Source organism: Haliotis asinina, chromosome 15 (assembly GCF_037392515.1).
Source record: "Haliotis asinina isolate JCU_RB_2024 chromosome 15, JCU_Hal_asi_v2, whole genome shotgun sequence".
Lineage (NCBI taxonomy): Eukaryota > Metazoa > Mollusca > Gastropoda > Lepetellida > Haliotidae > Haliotis > Haliotis asinina.
The window spans coordinates 23,684,085-23,704,607 of NC_090294.1; the positions used below are offsets into that span (position 1 = coordinate 23,684,085).

Here is a 20,523-nt window from a genome sequence, read left to right on the forward strand (position 1 = left end):
CTCAGCCAAAAGATATGATTGGCTCCTAAAGTGAATATGGCTGAAAAGAATCTTACAGTTATCAATAACCACTTGTGATAACACAGAGCAATTGGTCTATCCTGTAGCAAATATCCTAATAGCAAAAGGATCATTCGTTAAAGAGGTCAATGTCCTCCACGTACAAGTCTTCACTGAGCATCTGAGGTTTGCCCAATCGGAAGCCCTCCACGATGGCATCTTGCACTTTCTGATCTGCGATGTCCTGGAACGGCACCAGCCCCCGCGTCATCAGTTCCCACATCAGGACCCCAAATGACCACTGCAGAAAAAACAACCACTGGATGTAGAGGATGCATTCCCTTTGTCTGGAAGATCATTATCTTAACACAGTTGTTTTGTTGTTTAATGCATCAATCAGGAGAACTACAGCTAAATGATGGTGGTCTGAAAATTATTCAAATGTAGTTTGTTTGTTGTTTATTACTGTATTCATCAATATTCCAGCAAAACTGGTAGCATTTAAATAATCCAGGTTCGACTATATAATCTCGTGATTGACACTATGAACACTAATCTAAACAATTGGGATACAATGGCTTGCATAACTATTTATGCAAGCCTGATAACCCCAAAATGCCATTTGCCTCTAACAACAAACATGGGTTAGTGAAGGCCAATTCTAGCCTTGATTTTAAAGGGTTGTTTAATTTAACTCAAAATGGTCGATTGATTGTGGGTTATAAGACACAAATATTTGCTCATGTGAATCTTGGTGATTTTCACTGATGTAGTGAGATGTCCAGCCATTGTTGTTTAATGTAACACTTAACAATATTCAAGTATATGATAGAAGTCATATCTAAATATGACCAGATAATTATTCAAATGATGCTATTAACTGTTCCAGACAAAAGATTTAGTAGTAGCCATGGCATGGATGGAATATTGCACTCACTCAGTCACTCAGTCAGTCAGTCAGTCACTCACTCACTCACTCACTCATATGCTACAAAACATCCCACAAAACATAATCAGTAACACAATATAAGTACTGGCAAACAAGGATAAGTGGAGAATGTGACAACTGACCTGTATTTATATGAATGGCTTTGCCATTGTGAGTGAAGGGACCCTAGGTTGTCTGCAATTAAGTGTAGTGCAATGAGTGAACCACAAGAGTCTTATGAGCAAGGCAGCTACGAGTGGAATCAATTTCATTGCCATGCACTGCATGTGCACTAGCCTACATCTGCTCTACCTTTCGCAAACCAAATGGGTTTGCTCATTGCCATGCAAGGCCTACTTCTTGTTAATGAATTCTCTGTGTCAGTCCAAGTTATTCTTGTTTGCCAGTAGAATATCAGTGCACTTACCACATCTGACTTGCTGTCATAGAATCCAGTACTTAGACTCTCAGGGGCCATCCAACGGACAGGCAAGTATCGATCTCTCTGGTTGTCATACATGTATTCATTTGGATAGAAGTCCCAGGAGAAAGCAGCATCTGTGATCTTAACTCTCCCTGTTGCATCCAACCTTGAAAGATATGAAGCTTTATATGTCAGTGATGTGTTGCATGGCTACAAAGAAAGAGTAACATGCAGTACTGGTTGTCATGGCTACCTAAATCCTATCCTGGTAGCCATATATGCTTGCATATAGTGATGCTTTCCACAGTTGTTTACACACAATACTGGTATTCTTCTTACATACAGTACTGGTATCAGGTCTTCTTACATACAGTACTGGTATCAGGTCTTCTTACTTACAGTACTGGTATCAGGTCTTCTTACATACAGTACTGGTTGCCAGTCTTCTTACATACAGTACTGGTATCAGGTCTTCTTACATACAGTACTGGTATCAGGTCTTCTTACATACAGTACTGGTTACCAGGTCTTCTTACATACAGTACTGGTATCAGGTCCTCTTACATACAGTACTCCTTACCAGGTCTGCTTTCATTCAGCACTGGTTATCAGGTCTGCTTTCATTCAGTACTGGTTACAATGCCTACTTACATACAGTTTCTGGTGGCAAGGTCTTTGTGCACCACATCCTTAGAAGACAGAAATTCCATCCCCTCACACACCTGGCCAGCTAGCTCCAGCAGCTGCCGTAACACAAAGTTCTGCATGGAAAGGATGAAAACAAATCAGCACATGTAGCTCTGCATGGTAGCCTAGTGGTTAAAGTGTAAAACTGGGAAACTGAGTTTGATTGCCACCACGGGTACAACATGTAATACCCATTTCTGATGTCTAACTCTGTGGATGTCGGATCAAATGTGAATCTAAACCTAAACCATTTTACTCTTTAACTAACTCAAGTTCAACATTTACCTATACCTATAATGAACATCAAAGAAATGCAACTCTGTTTTTTCAAATTTTAATAGAAAACATAAACACGAATGCTTACATTTATGAGATTTCATTTTTTCGAAACTTGCATTTCTTTAGCTGTTCATTATACATCTTGGTTCCTTTCTTTAAAAACAATATTTTTATAAGCCTTACCCTTTTGGAGTCTAATATGTGGTCCTTAAGTGTCCTATTCTCCATGTATGGGTAGAGGATATAGAACCGCCTCTTGTCCAGCCCTATTCCCTTGATGGTCAACAAACTTTCATCATCATAGGACTTGAAGCGCAGACACTCTCTCAGTGCTGTTGTGTACAGCGAGGACAGAATGCCAGAATCTGGAAAACAAACATAGGAGATGAATAGATCATGGCTTTAAGAATCATTTCATGCCTTTAAATGATGAATCCTGAATCCTGAATCCTACACTCACACAACAAGAGTATCAGAGTTTGTGTTTACTGATAAACTGTAATCCAAACTTTAATGTGTTACAGCTTGTTCGGCTTGACCTGAGCTACTCTACATATGCATGATCCAGTAGGTCAGTTGGCACAAATGGCAGGTCGAGATAACGTCATCAATAGTGGAGCAGGGAATGTTAAACGGTGACCATGTCTCGGCTGTTTGACATGTTGACAATCAACCGAAAAAGGTGTAAACCTTCACAATAACAAACCCAACAAGTTGTGGCACAGTCATGCAGTGCATTAGTATTCATTTGATCAGGTCAAGCTGTACAAGCTGTAAACATGGACAACTGACCATGGCTAAAATAGTTCAAAATGAATTGATTATGTGATATTATTGATTTATCCTCCCACCAACCTGAATTCTGTGTCACATTAACATTTCAGTTTTAATTTGTCATTGTCTCACTGGGCAACAACAGGACACAGTGTCTCACCTGGCAACAAGGTGTAATTGAAACTCACCCACCTACAATTTGTAACAGTGTCTCACCTGGCAAGAAGGAGTAACTGAAGCTCACCTGGTTAAGACTTGTAACAGTATCTCACCTGTCAACAAGGTGTAACTGAAGCTCACCTGGTAATGGGTTTTTCAACATCTTGATGGTGAGCTTCTCCATTGGTTCAATCCTGGACCTGGCTGTAAAACTTCCATCAACTAATCTGGCATGGTTTCCTACAAGCAAATAAATATGGCATCTGAATCATATGTGAACACTGAGAATATGTTTTGGGATGGTTACTATCCTACATTAGGAATATACAATATGTATTTAGCTCACCAAGGCTTGCTAAATACTCAGATTATTCCTAATGCAGGATATCAACCATCCCAAACCACACAAGTATGACAATCTATTTATCATACAATGTCTTATTCATGAGATAACCTGTGTTTATTTATTTTCTTATTAATACAATTATAATAGGGTATTTACATAGCACACATATCTACACAACTTATAAATGATCAAGGCACTGCTATTTTGCCCCTCTATCATTGGATGTCAATCATACTATGACTTTCAACTCCCTGGGCAGTATACAACTCTTGCAGCCACTAGGTGTCCTGAGGTATTGTTATTTTCCTACCCTTACGAGGTACAGCAGGGTAGACTGGACACTACATTGTCCAAGTTTACTGTACATTACTCTACCCACAACTAGGTGTTTGTGTGTATTTATGAGGCTGTTACTATCTGGTCATATACCAACAATGTTGTGTACTGTACTCTAGTAGTTGTGACAACAATGAAAGGTCTGCACACAGTTAATTAGGCTAAATAAAAAAGTGAAATGTTTCCTAGGCATAGGCACATCGCACTTTTATTTGTGTGTGTAACAATTTTTTATCGTCATTTAAAAAAGATAATTTTGACTTGCCCGCTTCCCAATCATCAGTTTGTCCACTATGAGAATTGGCATCTGTAAGAATCTACATTCTACATCTGTGACTCAGTAACATGTGCTAAACTACCGCTCTCGTCACTTTTGAAGAAAATGTGACCAAGAAACATTTCTTTTTTTTTATGCAGCCTAGGTTTTCTGCTGTCTGCTATATTGCAGTTTACGTGTTAGCAAACCATAGCATCCAGAATAACTGGAAGGAATATTATCACTACTCTGCAGGTCCCACCTGTGGCATAACACACACTCCCAACAGTGAAGTTCTTCTTGCCAATGACACAAGCTTGTACTTTGCTGCGGATCCCTTCCTCCACTCGATGCAGGAAGTACTCCGTATTGACAACCTCATTCTTGTCGTGTTCTTCAGCATCCGTACTATTAAACCCAGGGTTTGTATAATGATTGATTCTGGGAAATGGGGTGTATGGCCGAGCAGGCTGGATCAGTTCGTGCTCATCGCTGACCGTCATCCCTGTACCAACGCAGGTAAGCATAGAAATAATTGTTGTAAATGGTAAGTCTATTCAACAAGTCCTGAAGCACAAGAAATGTGTTGTTCTTATTGACTAGCTGACCCTAATAATTTCTTGAGTGGTACTCACTTTTCATTTAAAGCAAAGAGGACACATGGAAATATACTTCTAAAAAGAAGTTGAGGAACAACCAACGACAACATTGAAAGACTACACATATGAAAGAATCAGTTGTTCTGCAAATGTTTTCGAATTTTGGAGTGATACCTATACCACAAGAGTGAGGTCGGAGTGTTATTGATTTCCCAAACCCTTCCAAATTATGCATTAAAATCACAAACTGTCAACCCTATACCTCATCATACTGAAAAGGTTCATGTAAGAGCGTGGTAATATGTCAGACAGGACAATTGATGACAATAAAAAATGATTTCTTCTACTCAGTGATTCTTTCATGATATTACAAAGTAGATTTCATATCAGTAGACAAAGCAATGTTGGGATTATTTCATGTCACATTCAAAAGTGACTGTAAATGACAACTTCATGAAACCTCACCGATTCTTGAACCGATGTATGATGCTTCTATATTACCAAACACTCCATCGTAAACAACATCCCACTTCATCATCATAAATATCACACAACCAAGCACTTCACCCATGCTGGACACCTAATCACTTCCATTGCCTCCAACATGAGAACAGGCCGCTTGAAAACTTTTTAATCCAGAATTCCAGAACACTTGTGTAACGTTTGATATCTGACATGCTAAATTTCAGCTGACATAAGGCCAAACCAAGTTTATTTCCTGTTTCATGTAACTGCAGCTCATATTTTCTCAAGAATAAGAAATAAAATAGAAGTTAATTTTCCTTCCCTTGTCGTTCAATAAATATAACCCTAATATTTTTCTTGACCAAAACAGTGTAAATGTACAAGTGAATTTTTTTTGTATTTTATTCCATAAACACTTCCTAAATTCCCAGGAGTAAAATACTTTTAGTATTCAGAATTAGTATTACTTCAACTGGTGATTTTGTTGTCTTTTTTTTCACTCCTGCCTTAAGGTTTTCTGATTACAAAAATCTGTAAAACAGAAAATGAATTGGCCTAATGAACATATTTTTGTGAGTTATACCCCACAAAATGAAATCCTCATGTAGTTTGAGTTTGGTCTGAGAAGGTACTGCACTAAAATGCACCTGATCATCAAAAGATTCAAGATCAGTATATGCCTGAATTGTAGACAACGTTTACTCACTCACTCACTCACTCACTCACTCACTCACTCACTCACTCACTCACTCACTCACTCACTCACTCACTCACTCACTCACTCACTCACTCACTCACTCACTCACTCACTCACTCACATAGTTCTAAGAATTTAAGCGTCATACCATTGTTCTCAGTCAGGGGAGTTACATTCTTTAATGGCTCGCTCATTTGTTTCTTGCGGCTACGGCTGCGGCGCCGGCGGCACACACAGATACAGATAAGCAGTGCAATGAGGAAAATGATGAATACGCCGCATCCCACCATTATGTAAACAAAATACTCCGTCAGCCAGAATTGTTTGTAGTAGATTTCTCCGACTTCCACTTCTCGAGCTCCAATAAACAGCTGATTTCAGAGAAAAGAAAATATACTGAACAGTTTTTAAATAGACGACATAAACATGAACACAATTTTATAAGATGTCATTTTTTTAAACTTGCATTTCTTTTGCTGTTCAGTATATATAGTCAGAGAATCCAATCTAGTTAGTATTTTAGGGACCGTTCATAATTTATGGCGAGGGGGAATGATGATGGTTTTCATGGAGTTGCAGGTACAATGTGAATGAATTCCCCAACAGTGACACCCCATGCTTGTTATGTACAAAATCAATGAAACCTCGTCCTGAACATGTGTACAGTGATGACCGTAAATACCCCCTCCCCCCATTAAAATCATCACCACTACCCCTAGCCATAGGATATGAACACTGTCCCCGAAAACTCCAAGAAATACAGATTTTATCTCATTTATATGCTGAATCAGGATACTAGATATCACTGAAGTACAGAAACTGGATTTCAGGCTAAATAAAAAACTCTTGAGAGAGCAAGTTCAAGTTAAACCACTTTTATCAATATTCCAGCAATATCATGGCAGAGGACACCAGAAATGGGCTTCACACATTGTACCCATGGGGAACCGAATCCAGGTCTTCAGCGTGACAAACAAATGCTTTAAACACTAGGCTACCCCACCACCCTCAGAGACATAGTGGTAGCACAGTGGTTAAAGTGTTCACTCAGCATTCCAAAGGCTTGGTTCAAGTCCCTGCATGAGTAGTAAGTGAAACTAACTTCTAGTTCTCCCAAATATGGTATTTCTAAACACTGCAAAAAGTTTTGAAAAACCACACTCAAATTAACATGTCTCAATCACACAGTAATGGGGCAGATCCATAGGGGGTGGGGGTTGTGCATCCTATTTCTACCCTGAAAAAAATACCCTGAGCAGCATGTCCAGCATGTTTGGACTTCATGATAAAATCCTGGATATGCAATAAGTCTTGATCAGATGACCTCAACCATTCTGAACTTTTATGGTACTAAACAATTTGAATTCATCAAATATTATTGATCATATATTGCTGACTAGATAATAAATATGTGCGTTTATAATACACTCCATATATTATATATATGTATATATTATACACTCCATATATTATATATATGTATATATTATACACTCCATATATTATATATATGTATATATTATACACTCCATATATTATATATATGTATATATTATACACTCCATATATCATATATATGTATTATTATACACTCCATATATTATATATATGTATTATTATACACTCCATATATTATATATATGTATTATTATACACTCCATATATTATATATATGTATTATTATACACTCCATATATTATATATATGTATATATTATACACTCCATATATTATATATATGTATATATTATACACTCCATATATTATATATATGTATTATTATACACTCCATATATTATATATATGTATTATTATACACTCCATATATTATATATATGTATTATTATACACTCCATATATTATATATATGTATATATTATACACTCCATATATTATATATATGTATATATTATACACTCCATATATTATATATATGTATTATTATACACTCCATATATTATATATATGTATTATTATACACTCCATATATCATATATATGTATATATTATACACTCCATATATTATATATATGTATATATTATACACTCCATATATTATATATATGTATTATTATACACTCCATATATTATATATATGTATTATTATACACTCCATATATTATATATATGTATATATTATACACTCCATATATTATATATATGTATATATTATACACTCCATATATTATATATATGTATTATTATACACTCCATATATTATATATATGTATTATTATACACTCCATATATTATATATATGTATTATTATACACTCCAGTCACTAGGTGAATGCTCATAGCGCTACAAAAATCATGTTATCCTGGATAATCCCAGCTGCCAGTGAGGTGCTAGACATTTAATAACCACATGACTTTTCCCAGTGGGTACAAGATACAGATAAATAGTGTGTACTATAAAATAACTACTTATGTAACCAGACTAGTTTTAGTTCATAAAAATCAATTTTTATGAAATTTTCAGAAGACTGGACCTGCACAGCACATGTGTTTCTGACAACCCACTAAGTATTCTGGGGTGGTGGAGTAGCTTGGTGGTAAAAGTGTTTGCTCATCATGAAGAAGGCCTGAGTTCGATTCTACACATGGGTCCAATATGTGAAGTCCATTTCCGGTGTCCCCCACTGTGATATTGCTGGAATGTTGCTAAAAGTGGCTTGAAATTACACTCACTCACTCACTCACTCACTCACTCACTGTTCTTACCCTGATCTTGTACTTTCTATTGTCTATAGAAGTAGTAACCGGTGTGGAGCTGGGAGGCTCACACTCAATGCTAGTCTCTGAAAAGCTGGTGATGGAGCAGTCAACATCATCACCAATGACAACCCTGTAATCACGTCTGTGACAGTCTGTACCAATTCTTCCTCCCTGTAACAGTAAAATAACTTTATTTGTAGAGAAAATAGTTTCAATTTACTCATCATAACAAATCTGTTTAAGTACAACTAATGTACTAAGTGATAAGTTACACTGGATGTTTGTTTAACACACAGGAAGTAAATTCAAACTACTTACATGTTAGGGAAGATGGAAAGAATTTATCCAAAACATTGTGATGATAAATAAATTTCTGTGAACCTGTTTCCTCAGCTTATGAAATTTTGATGTCAGTTCAAACATTTAGCAACAGTAAAATTAGGAAGCAGGGAGAGGGTGAGGAAGGGTGAGGGTGACTGGAGAGGAAAACAGGGAGAGGGTGATTGTAGGGGAAAACAGGGAGAGGGTGATTGGAGAGGAAAACAGGGAGAGATGATTGGAGTGGGAAAACTGGGAGAGGGTGATTGGAGTGGAAAACAGGGAGAGATGATTGGAGTGGGAAAACTGGGAGAGGGTGATTGTAGGGGAAAACTGGGAGAGGGTGATTGTAGGGGAAAACAGGGAGAGGGTGATTGGAGTGGAAAACAGGGAGAAGGTGATTGTAGGGGAAAACAGGGAGAAGGTGATCAGAGTGGAAAACTGGGAGAGGGTGACTGGAGGGGAAAATAGGGAGAAGGTGATCAGAGTGGAAAACTGGGAGAGGGTGACTGGAGGGGAAAATAGGGAGAGGGTGATTGGAGTGGAAAACAGGGAGAAGCTGATTGTAGGGGAAAACAGGGAGAAGGTGATCAGAGTGGAAAACTGGGAGAGGGTGACTGGAGGGGAAAATAGGGAGAGGGTGATGTATGGGACAAAACACTCCTCCGAGGTTTTGGTAGGCAATGTTAAACTGGAGGGGAGGCTCCGCTCCTCGGGATTTCCCGACCCCGATGGTTTTACATTGTCTACCAAAACCGAGGAAAAGTGTTTTCTCTAACATATATACCATCAATGATGGATAATGACAATGTAGATGATCATTTAATGAAGCCACATAACAATAACTGAAACATGCGTAAAATCAATTTAATGACAGTAACTATAAGTAGAAAATTTAACCCCTCCACCTTCATCGGCCTGACGGCCGTGTGGTAGAGCAACTGCCTACGGATAAGGAGAGGGTGATTGGAGAGGAAAACAGGGAGAGGGTGACTGTAGAGGAAAATAGGGAGAGTGTGATAGGAGGTGAAACAGGGATGTGTCAGTCAATTTATATGTGGGGTTACACTATACACAGCAAGATACGGTTTTTATTCACTTGAACACTGTGTTTTTAGATAGGTAGTTAGGATGTACAGTGACAAGATGACTAGTTGTATTCTCCCTCAGGGAGTGTTCTGTACTTGTTGGCCATGGGTAATATATCAACGTTTTGAACATGCAATGTGCATGAACAATGCACTATATGGACTAGCATTTTTATCATGCATTTTGCAACTTACCGTAATTGTTATAGTTTTTTCAAATGGTGGTGCAAATTCCAAGAAAAGACCTGTATTAATCACAGCATCCTGAATGAGCGTGAGATTCAGCTGTTGATGGATGATATAGCTGTCGAATAAAACATAAACAGGGGCCACACTTCCATTCAGACTAACTACTGCAGGAGTTGCACATTTCATGCTCTTCCCCGAAGATTCTGGCGTACAGTCCTGTAATGGAAAGAAAAGTGTATAAGAGAAATAACCTCAAATGTTTAAAAAATTTGATGTTGTCCCATTGAAAATTTGATGCCATCAATTTCCATTTGAAACCTGTTGTTCTTACTTCCAAGAAATCAACATGACGTCTCTAATTGTAGGGTTTGTTGAAATTACTCATTTTGCTGCTGCACCTACGTACCAGACGTTTGAGATTTTAAATACCTCCTTGGTGGGAACTGACCCTCCTATAACCTTAAGGGTGGGTGTCTCATCACGATATACTTGAAGGATTACTGATGTGATGATAAATACTAACTCACTCACTTAAGGGTGGGGGTCTCATCACAATATACCTGAAGCATTGCTGATGTCATGATAAATACTAACTCACTCACTTAAGGGTGGGGGTCTCATCACGATATACCTGAAGCATTGCTGATGTGATGATAAATACTAACTCACTCCCTTAAGCATGGGTGTCTCATCGCAGTATACCTGAAGGATTACTGATGTGATGATAAATACTCACTCACCTGAAGGTTTTTTGTTACAGAAAAGAAATGGATTTATAAAAATACATTGTGAAAGACCAAGTCTCTCGTCTTCATGGTTTTACCCTCAAATTTAATTGTTCATATTTACCAAATAAATAGCCTCTCTTGAAAAATATTTCAAGGCCCTTCACAGTTCAAATATTCCAAGAGTGTAATCCTTACTGAATATGATGCTTCTCCCGAGGCATTCACCATCATCCTCGGCTTGTAGACACTGTTGAGATTCAAGCCAGCCAGAGTCACATAACACCCACCACTGTGGAGAAAAGGACAGATAAATAAAATGATATATTAAGTTTTGAGACATCCCCCATCCCCTTCCCATAAATTGCTGTCATCCTAAAAAATTTATGTCACAAAGGTTAATGATAAGAAACAGTCATTTGTCCTCTAGATAAAAAGTGCTAGAAATGAAGGTTGGCACTGGTGCCATGAGAGGTGATGTTTTTCCAAAGCCAAAACCTAGTTCATTATTATTTAGACACACTGAGCATATAGTGCAAGACATCGTCATTGTGTTATAGTACAATGCACCTGTACATTACTATACCCTTGTTAGAGTCCCGTTGTATCAAATCATGTTAAATAGAGACTTAGAAGCTGTCAAAACCGGCATCTGTCCAACCCTGCAAGTCATTTATCTACAGCTCTACCATCCGGCACATTGTCTAAACCAGATTATGTCTTCATAATGTGAGTATTGCTAAAACAGAGTTAGTGTGTGAGTGTTTTGGGTGTGGAGTGGAGTAATAAAAATAATGAGATTTATTAATAAGTGCACGTTTTTGTTTTCAACTGCACAAAAGGTAGTGTGACACAAAGTGCAATGTTACAACATAACAACACCTTTGAGCAGCTGTTGCTGATGTCGGGTTTTCTGCAGCTAGTATGGGGTTTGGTTTGTAGGTAAATTGAAAAGTGTATGTTAATGTTGAACTGGAATTCCAGGTAACAGTCAGAGTTTGAGATCCAGGAGCACCTGGTCCTGGAGTGTTGATGATAAGCTGAGTATCTGATCTGGAACACAAAAAAACAAGTAACATTAGATAGATAGAAGAAAGAGAGAGAGAGAGAGACTGAGAGAGACAGAGAGAGACAGAGAGAAATAGACACAGAGATAAAGAGAAAGAGATAAAGAGAGAGAGATAGAGATAGAGAAAGAGAGAGAGAAAGAGAGAGAGTGGGGTAGTGGTGGGATGCAGACCGACTTTGGTCAGAGAGAGACATAGAGAAAGATAGAGAGAAAGGGAGAGGGGTGTGTTGTGGTGGGGACTCTCTGACAGACTTAGGTCAGAGAGAGACATAGAGAAAGAGAGAAAAAGGGAGAGGGGGTGTGGTGGGGGTGGGATGCTGACAGACTTAGGTCAGAGAGAGATATAGAGAAAGATAGAGAGAAAGGGAGAGGGGGTGTGATGTGGTGTGGGGTGGGATGCTGACAGACTTAGATCAGAGAGAGAGACATAGAGAAAGATAGAGAGAGGGTGTGGTGTGGTGGGGGTTAGGATGCTGACAGACAGATCAGAAAGAGAGACATAGAGAAAGATAGAGAGAAAGAGAAAGGGAGAGAAAGGGAGAGAAAGAGAGAGAAAGGGAGAGAGGGTGTGGTGTGGGGGATGGGGGTGGGATACTGACAGGCTAATAGATCAGGGCAAATCCGGGATTAGAACATGATCTCCATCATGAATCTAGCACAGGTGAGGGACTCAAATCCAAATGGTAATTTACAGGGTGTATCCAAATCCCATGCATACAAAAGAAATAGAGAAGGTCATCAGCATCAACCTGTCAATCTAAAGGTCTTGCCAGACTTCCATTTTTGTGGAAGACCCAGTGGCTGAGTGAGTTGGAATCCCAGATGGGACTTGACCCAAAAAGTACTAGAATCTGTACTTTACTGAGAAAGTATGATGAGGGCAAGTAACATGGTTTAAACATATTTTTATTTCACAGTTTTGTAAAAAAGCAAGGCTTGCATGTTTAAATGTCTCTGCAGGTAAAAAGTTGACACAGATTAGTACATGTATACGTTTAACAGGATAGTGCTAAACAAAATATACGGTTGCATCATGCAGAATATAAAAAGTCAGTGGTGTTGGAGCAAAAATATGATTGTGCAGTTGTCCTTTCTGTATGAATTTAAAATTGCAACGGGCAAGCAACACTTCAGTGGGGTTATTGCTACATGTACAGTAATATTCGTTTATAATGAACTCAAAGGGACTGTTGTTTTCAGTTCATTGTAAGCGAAGTTCATTCTAAGCGATTCGGGAATGTTTGTGAATATTCGGAAATTATAGACCTTTGTCAATATCTCCAAAACTGGAAACTCGAATTCTCTTCCGACTGCTTCCATATTCGGCTGACTGCAGCTTTGTGATGATCGCCTCCTTGTCTTTAAGTATGGTGCTTAATGTGGACTTGGGAATTTTAAATTCTGCTGCAATGTCAGTCTTGGATTTACCGCCTGCATCTACAGCTTGGATGATCTGGTATTTTGTGTCGAGATCTAGAGCTTTACGTTTCTGTGACAAGCCTTCCATGCTGACTTGAAAGAATGACTTCCCAGATCGCTATTTATACCTTGACAATGTCAACAAGATTAACAAGATAAAATAAACGATAAAAGTTCACAGGTAAATTTATTTTATTATCCCCTTGATCCCATGTGAGGAAGCCTGTTTGTTTTCACAAGCTAATTGGTGACACGTGAGATGACACGCGAGTGGTTTCGGATCAGCTATTCGCTGTAAACATGTCAGTCAACGCGTGAAATAGCACAGAGGGACCTGTCAATTTGTTTGTTGTAACAGATAATTTGTACTATCAGTGTTCGGTGTATATGGTAGTTAATTCATAAAAATATATAGGAAAGCAGTCGGGACTTCTGAATTTTTTTGTTGTAACCGGCAATTCATTGTAAGCGTGTACGTTATAAGTGAACTTTACTGTACCACTATTTTTGTTGGTCATAATTCTCAGTTACTATCCATCCCAGTAAAATTGTCATACTTACTTGGTAGCAGTAAGTTCGGTGGTTCCTATAGCAACAGAACTATTAACCAAGTAATGGCCAGATATTGTCACCACAGTGCCACCAGCCACTGGCCCAAACAGTGGCACCACCTTTGTCACAGATGGTGTCTGAAAAAAAAGCAGTAACGTAAGTCTTGCATATTTTCTGTTAGAGGGCAGAGGGCTTGCCTAATGATTAAAGCGTTCACTTGTCGGGACGAAGATCCGGGTTCAGTTCCCAACATGGGTACAATGTGTGAAGCACTTTTCAGGTGTCCTAAGCCATAGTGGTGCATATTTGCGGAAAGTTGCATACCCCTAAACTCACTTACCTAAATATTGTGCCGCAAGTCTTTGTATAAAACATTCATGCAGAAATTCTGGAAAAATTATTATATTTTGAGATTTTAGTTAAGAATTGATTATCTACCTCTTTATCTAAAATAACCTACCCTAACAAAAAGATTCACTCTACTGTCTGTTTCAAATATATTGTTTAAATGTGAGATGCACAAAAGATCAATTTTTTGAGAGACAGTGAGTATGTTTGGAGAAAACGAAAGGGAACTATCTGCAGGTTCTCTATCTGCAGAAATCATTATTTTCAATTCAAATAAACTATCCTTTAAGATTTATATGAGGGAATATTCTAATCTTAACTAATTCATTTCTAGATCCAGCCTTAAACTTTGACATGTTTTCAATGAATTATTGATATATTTTCAATTATTGTCAAAAACACAAGTTATTATTAATAGAGAAATGATACATAATCCAAATTATCATAAACATATGTAAGATACATCAAAAGAAGACACAGCAATGCAGCATTAGTGAAATTTATTCTAACAATTCATCATTTTTCATCAGCTCTACAATTCGACACGTTGTCTAAACTGGATAATTCCTTTAAATGAGTGTCGGTTTAGACAGCTTCCATTGTAGTGCGTATTAGGACAGTGCTGTGTTAAATGTGACTGATAAAAGATCAAACTAGACTAGCTAACACAGGTTTTGTATCTTACACATGTTCTGTTGGTGATATCATCCCCTCGACACTGACACTGTCCTGATGAACCTTTGTCACACGTTCCGTTTGAGGTCCCCATCATGTGACACTGACAGGCTGAGCATCCATTAGGGTTGGTCATACTGAGGCCATAGAACTCATCCTTGCACTGACCACAGTGGCGATCTGGACAAGACAAACAGTACCAGCCAGTTCACATTAGTCTGAGAAGGAACATATCATCACATATAAAAGTAGAAACAAATTTCAAAGAAACAGTGGGGATGGAATTTGCACATGCTTAGATTAAATCACCAGTATTCCATTTATCATATGAGTGGCTAGTTATTTGAATCATGACTAGACAAATCAAGTCATGAAGATCTGGGTTAGAACTCAGGTCTCCATCAACCCACGCTTGACGTAACAGGTGACGAACAGGTTCGGGTAGTCAGACACATGTCATTGTATCTCATTTGCATAGATCGATACTCATGAAGTTCATCACTGGATTGTCTGGTCAAGGTTCAGTTAATCACAGCCCACCGACATTTACACTGGCCCAAAAAAGAAACGCATAGGTGAAAATCCAATGTTATGAGAGATGATTTATTAACTTAAATTGCACAAAAAGTAATGGAACTTGAGCAATGATAATTCACACGGGTATTAACAAATGTGTGTCAAGACAGATACAATCATTCACAGTGGTATTAAGCGTCTCTATTTTCCATGGCATAGTGAGAAAGTCAGTATCTGGTGTGACCACCACGGGCATCAATCACTGCTCTGCATTGCCTGGGCATTGACTGTATAAGACGTCGTATCTGCCTTTGTGGGATTCTTCTCCACTCATCTCGCAACGCATTCACCAACTGTAGACGTGTCTGTGGCTGTGGCTGTCGACGTCGTAACCGTTTACCCAATTGGTCCCATAAATGTTCAATTGGGTTCAAATCTGGCGATTTTGAGGGCCATGGAAGAACTGTAATGTTGTTGTTGGCAAGGAAATCCGTGGTAATGCGTGCTGTGTGCGGTCTTGCATTGTCGTGCTGGAAAATTTCCCTTCTAGCGTCAATTGTAGGAACAACATGACGGTTCAGAATTTCATCCCGGTAGCGTACAGCATTGAGATTCCCTTGCACATGCACCAACTGTGTCCTGCCGTTCATAGATACGCCTCCCCACATCATTACACCTCCACCACCGTGTCTGTTGACCTCACGAACGCACTGTCGAGCATATCTCTCATTTCGACGTCTGTAAACACGCATCCTTCCATCATGTCTGTACAGCAGAAAACGTGACTCATCGCTGAACCAGATCCTCCTCCAATTCAAGAGGTTCCATGCCCGAATGTTCCTGCACCACTGAAGACGTGCACGACGGTGATGGGGATGCAGAACAGGTCCTGCATGAGGTCGCATAGGTCGAATTCCATGCTCTCTTAGGCGATTCCTGATGGTTTGTGGAGAGACTCTACGCAGCCCAGGAACGTGATCAGCGGTATACGTAGCAGTGACGGCCCGATTACGCAGATGAAGCACCCGGATGTAGCGGTCTTGTGCTGGAGTTGTCACCCTTGGTCTCCCACTCCTTGGACGGTCTCTGGTCGAGTTGTGTTGCGTGTATCGTTGCCAGAGACGGGAAATCGTGCTCTGCCTCACATTCAGACGTCTGGCAACTGATGACTGACTTTCCCCAGCTTCCAGACGTCCAATGGCTCTATTTCTGTTTTCTTCATTTAACCTTGGCATTTTTCGCGTCGCATAGAAAGAAATTCGAAGAATGAATCGCAACAGGACCTGTCCCCTTTTATAGCCATCATAATCAAGATTGAGATCCTGCATTTGCACGTGCATAATGCTTTCAGATTTTCCCACGTGCAGATTATACAAAGCGTTTTCAAGGTGCTGTGGTGTGGCGAATAATCACCAGAGGTTGTGTTTGTTTGTCTGTTTTGGTTGTATTGACTATAAAAACACTTAATATTTACATTAATTGTCATTCCATTCCATATTTTCCGAAAAAATCTACTTTAAAAATGAGATTTCAGCTATGCGTTTCTTTTTTGGGTCAGTGTAGCTGGAAATTGGCTGTGTGCAGTGTTACACAACAAACAATAAACTAGGCAAACCAACTAAAGACCATCAGCCCTATGCCTTTTTTATCATCTTGACAGTTCACCACAATTTGCTCAGAATTTAGCATAGTAATTTTAATTCACAACATTATTTTGAAAATTCAAGATGAACTGAATTTCGCAAGTGAACTCTCCCTGGCTTCTATGAAAGTGAAAAACCCATACTTTCTGGCACTGATGGGCTTCCATACATGCTACTGACTGTAGAGCTCTGCCAGTATACACTTGTCAGTGAAATTCACAACATATAAGATGTACACTACCAGTTGTCAGACTTCCATCTTGTGAAAGGCACAGTGGATGAGCGGGTTAGATTGCTGACTTTGCTGGCAAGTAGATGCCTCACTCTGACAGAGTGGGTTTGAATCCGGGAGTCCTGGTGGTGGATGATCTCGGATTTGAACCCACACCCTCAGAGTCAAGTACCTAATCACCTGGAAGTCGTGGTGGCTGAGCAGGTTAGGCAGATGACTTTGTGTGCTGATGATTAGGTGCCTGATTCTGAGAGTGTGGGTTCAAATTCCAAACAGGACTCAACCAAAACAAAGAACATGTACTAGAATCTGTACTGTACTTGGAAAGTGTGATCCCAAAGTTAACATATGTTACAAAGTGACTTTAAGAAATATAAACCCATGTCTGTATGACCACTTCTACAAGGAGGTTGACTCTAACAACTAGCATCTACTTAGATGGGATATAATGACACACGTCTACCATGTCAATGAATAGTGATATTTATGACAAGGAGTCTGTGATGATTGACTTTCAGGAGCCCATGCTTATTCTGAGACACGACTAGGTGGATCGATTGGTCATGCTCACTGACTTGTTCGAAGTGTGTCATCATAATCCAGTTATGTGGATCTATTGATGGATTGTCTTGTCCATACTCAGTTATTTACACCTATCAGCCTGGGTCACATATAACGGTCATGTCAGACAGACTCTTTTCAAGATATGGTTACAATACGTTGTATTGTAAGTCCCCGAGATGCGATTTGTAAATCGCCGGGATGTGTATTGTAATACCGGGGATGTGATTTGTAAATACCTTGGATTTGACTTTGATAATTTCTAAATCAAAGCTTTGAAATACTTTTGTCTTGCTATCACTAATTGCAGAATATCACATTACTGGAAACTTCCAACATATGGTGGCAACATCTGGTTTCAAACCTGCAACTCTTTGCTCTCTAGCTTGGCATTTTTATCCACTAGGTATGAAGGATCGCTGTGCAGAATGAGACGTTTGTAAGTATGAACCATGTGTTCTGCACAAGACAGGTATTGCGGGCAGCGCGCGTGCAATACGTGAAATGGACATACTTTCCAGGAAAATCAGCCATGTGATATCAACACACTCACTATACCGTGCACCCCACGGAGATCTATTATAAGGCACCAGGGCCTTAATGAATGATATCAATTGTTATATATTATTTAAAAGGTATTTTACACAATAACGGTTACCCTTAGGCAAGCTACCATGATTATTTGTTTTTAAAATTATGCATTTGTATTACAATAAAAAGTTAAATTAAAAAGTTCCAATGAATTATTGCAATGTTGCTATTATATTGAAGCTTGTGTCCTCTACTGGCCGAACATTATGTCCCTTGGAGTGCTCTTTATAAATATCCTCCTTACATCTTGTGATTGAACCAGTTAAGCAAACACTGACAAAACCACGTGTGACATTCCATTCCATACATTCCATAGATGGCAAGTATTATAGATAGATATAGGATATTTATATAGCACACATATCCACGCACTAGTGCATGCTCAAGGCGCTGGTATTTTTCCCTCGATCACTGGATGTCAATCTCAACAACACATTGTATTTCAATCTCAACTCCCTGGGGAGTATACAACTCTTGCTGCCACTAGGCGCACCGAGTTTACTGTGGCTCTCTCATCCTAACGAGGTACCCAATTGACAGCTGGGTGGACTGGGACACATAGTCACAGTACTTTGTCCAAGTTTACTGCACGTTGCTGTGCCCGCAACTAGGTGTATGCACGTGTTCATGTGGCCACCATCAGGTCATATACCAACGGATTCGTGGGTTGTGCACAGGGTTGTGTACGGTACACTAGGGGTTGTGACAACACTGAAAGAGTCTGCACACAAAGCTGACTCCAAGGATTTTACACCCGGTCACAGGTGGGCTTGATACTGAAACCTCATCCTCGCTGGATCATTAGCCTGGCGCCTTAGCCAGCTCGCCCACCATATCCCCATTATCTGTTTGGAAGCTGTTTATCTCAAAGTTCAGTTATTGATTTCAGGCAAGTCAATCGGGATAATGATGATGAGTCTTTTAATGAATAAATAGGAAATGATAGTAAGTGCATGTCCACAGTTTACATACATATATAGATCAAACTAGAATGTCTGACATCGTGCCTTCATTTAAACGTATTTTCCTAAACTTATTTTTTCAAAATCAGTATAATATACAGTACTTTCAAATACTGTGAGGGAGAAATTTAGCAGTCCTTTGAATCATATTACATGTAGTTTATAACCTTACCTTGAACATTTTGTTTGCAGGCACACTGACCAGTTTCAACATCACAGACTAAACTGCTGGCCTCTGTAGTTCCTTTAGGATCGCATTCACATGCCAAACATCCAGTCTGAGATGTCCAGTAGTGTTTTTCCTTGCATCCCGAACAGTTGGAATTTACTACATTTGTCCTGCAGTGGCATTCCCCGGTTTCGTTGTTGCAAGAGGAACTGCCTCTGGAGTCACAGTTTGACCTGGTACACCCATCCGGGTTGCTCTCAGTGATGTTATACGTCAGTGGTTTGCAGGTGTCACATCGCTCTCCTTCCACGTTAGACTTGCACACACATTCTCCCCCAACCTGAAACAGTTAACTTGATGTAGACTGGGGAGAATTTGGTCCTGGTGCGTCTTGTCTGTCTGTCTGTCTGTCTGTCTGTCTGTCTGTCTGTCTGTCTGTCTGTGATCAACTGTAACAAGTCATAATATTCTTTGGGTCATTATAAGATATAGGGCCATTTATTTTGGTCATTCTCAGCGACCATAGTAACTGCTGTATCATACTAATAATTGTTCCAACTGTTCCATTGTTTTTCAAAATTTTACCAGCAGCATCATATATGGTCACATCACAACACATACCGGTACATCCTTTGTTTAAGTAGACTGCCGAAGCTAAGACACGAGAAGGCTTGGAACTCCCAGTATTACATATCACTTAGATATATATACCACATGGCATATACAGATAACCCATGACTAATAGTTCATACATTCATCTATGAGGTTTGTTTGTTTATTGTCTGTTGCCACAGTCAGCA

The 20,523-nt window shown here is 39.2% G+C and overlaps 1 protein-coding gene across 1 annotated transcript in view; it reads right to left on the minus strand.

Moving 5' to 3' along the window:
* The window catches only part of LOC137266314 (uncharacterized), a 50,156-nt gene that overhangs the window by 6,594 nt on the left and 23,039 nt on the right, over positions 1-20,523 (minus strand). Inside the window, exons 10-23 of the mRNA XM_067801799.1 lie at positions 19,727-20,063; positions 15,060-15,229; positions 14,036-14,163; positions 11,869-12,039; positions 11,185-11,278; positions 10,268-10,477; positions 8,673-8,837; positions 6,099-6,321; positions 4,452-4,694; positions 3,393-3,491; positions 2,502-2,683; positions 2,004-2,113; positions 1,356-1,518; positions 165-301 (exon numbers count right to left, since the gene is read on the minus strand). Coding sequence (XP_067657900.1) covers positions 165-301; positions 1,356-1,518; positions 2,004-2,113; positions 2,502-2,683; positions 3,393-3,491; positions 4,452-4,694; positions 6,099-6,321; positions 8,673-8,837; positions 10,268-10,477; positions 11,185-11,278; positions 11,869-12,039; positions 14,036-14,163; positions 15,060-15,229; positions 19,727-20,063 — 2,432 coding nt within the window. The remainder of the gene's footprint in view (positions 1-164; positions 302-1,355; positions 1,519-2,003; positions 2,114-2,501; positions 2,684-3,392; positions 3,492-4,451; positions 4,695-6,098; positions 6,322-8,672; positions 8,838-10,267; positions 10,478-11,184; positions 11,279-11,868; positions 12,040-14,035; positions 14,164-15,059; positions 15,230-19,726; positions 20,064-20,523) is intronic.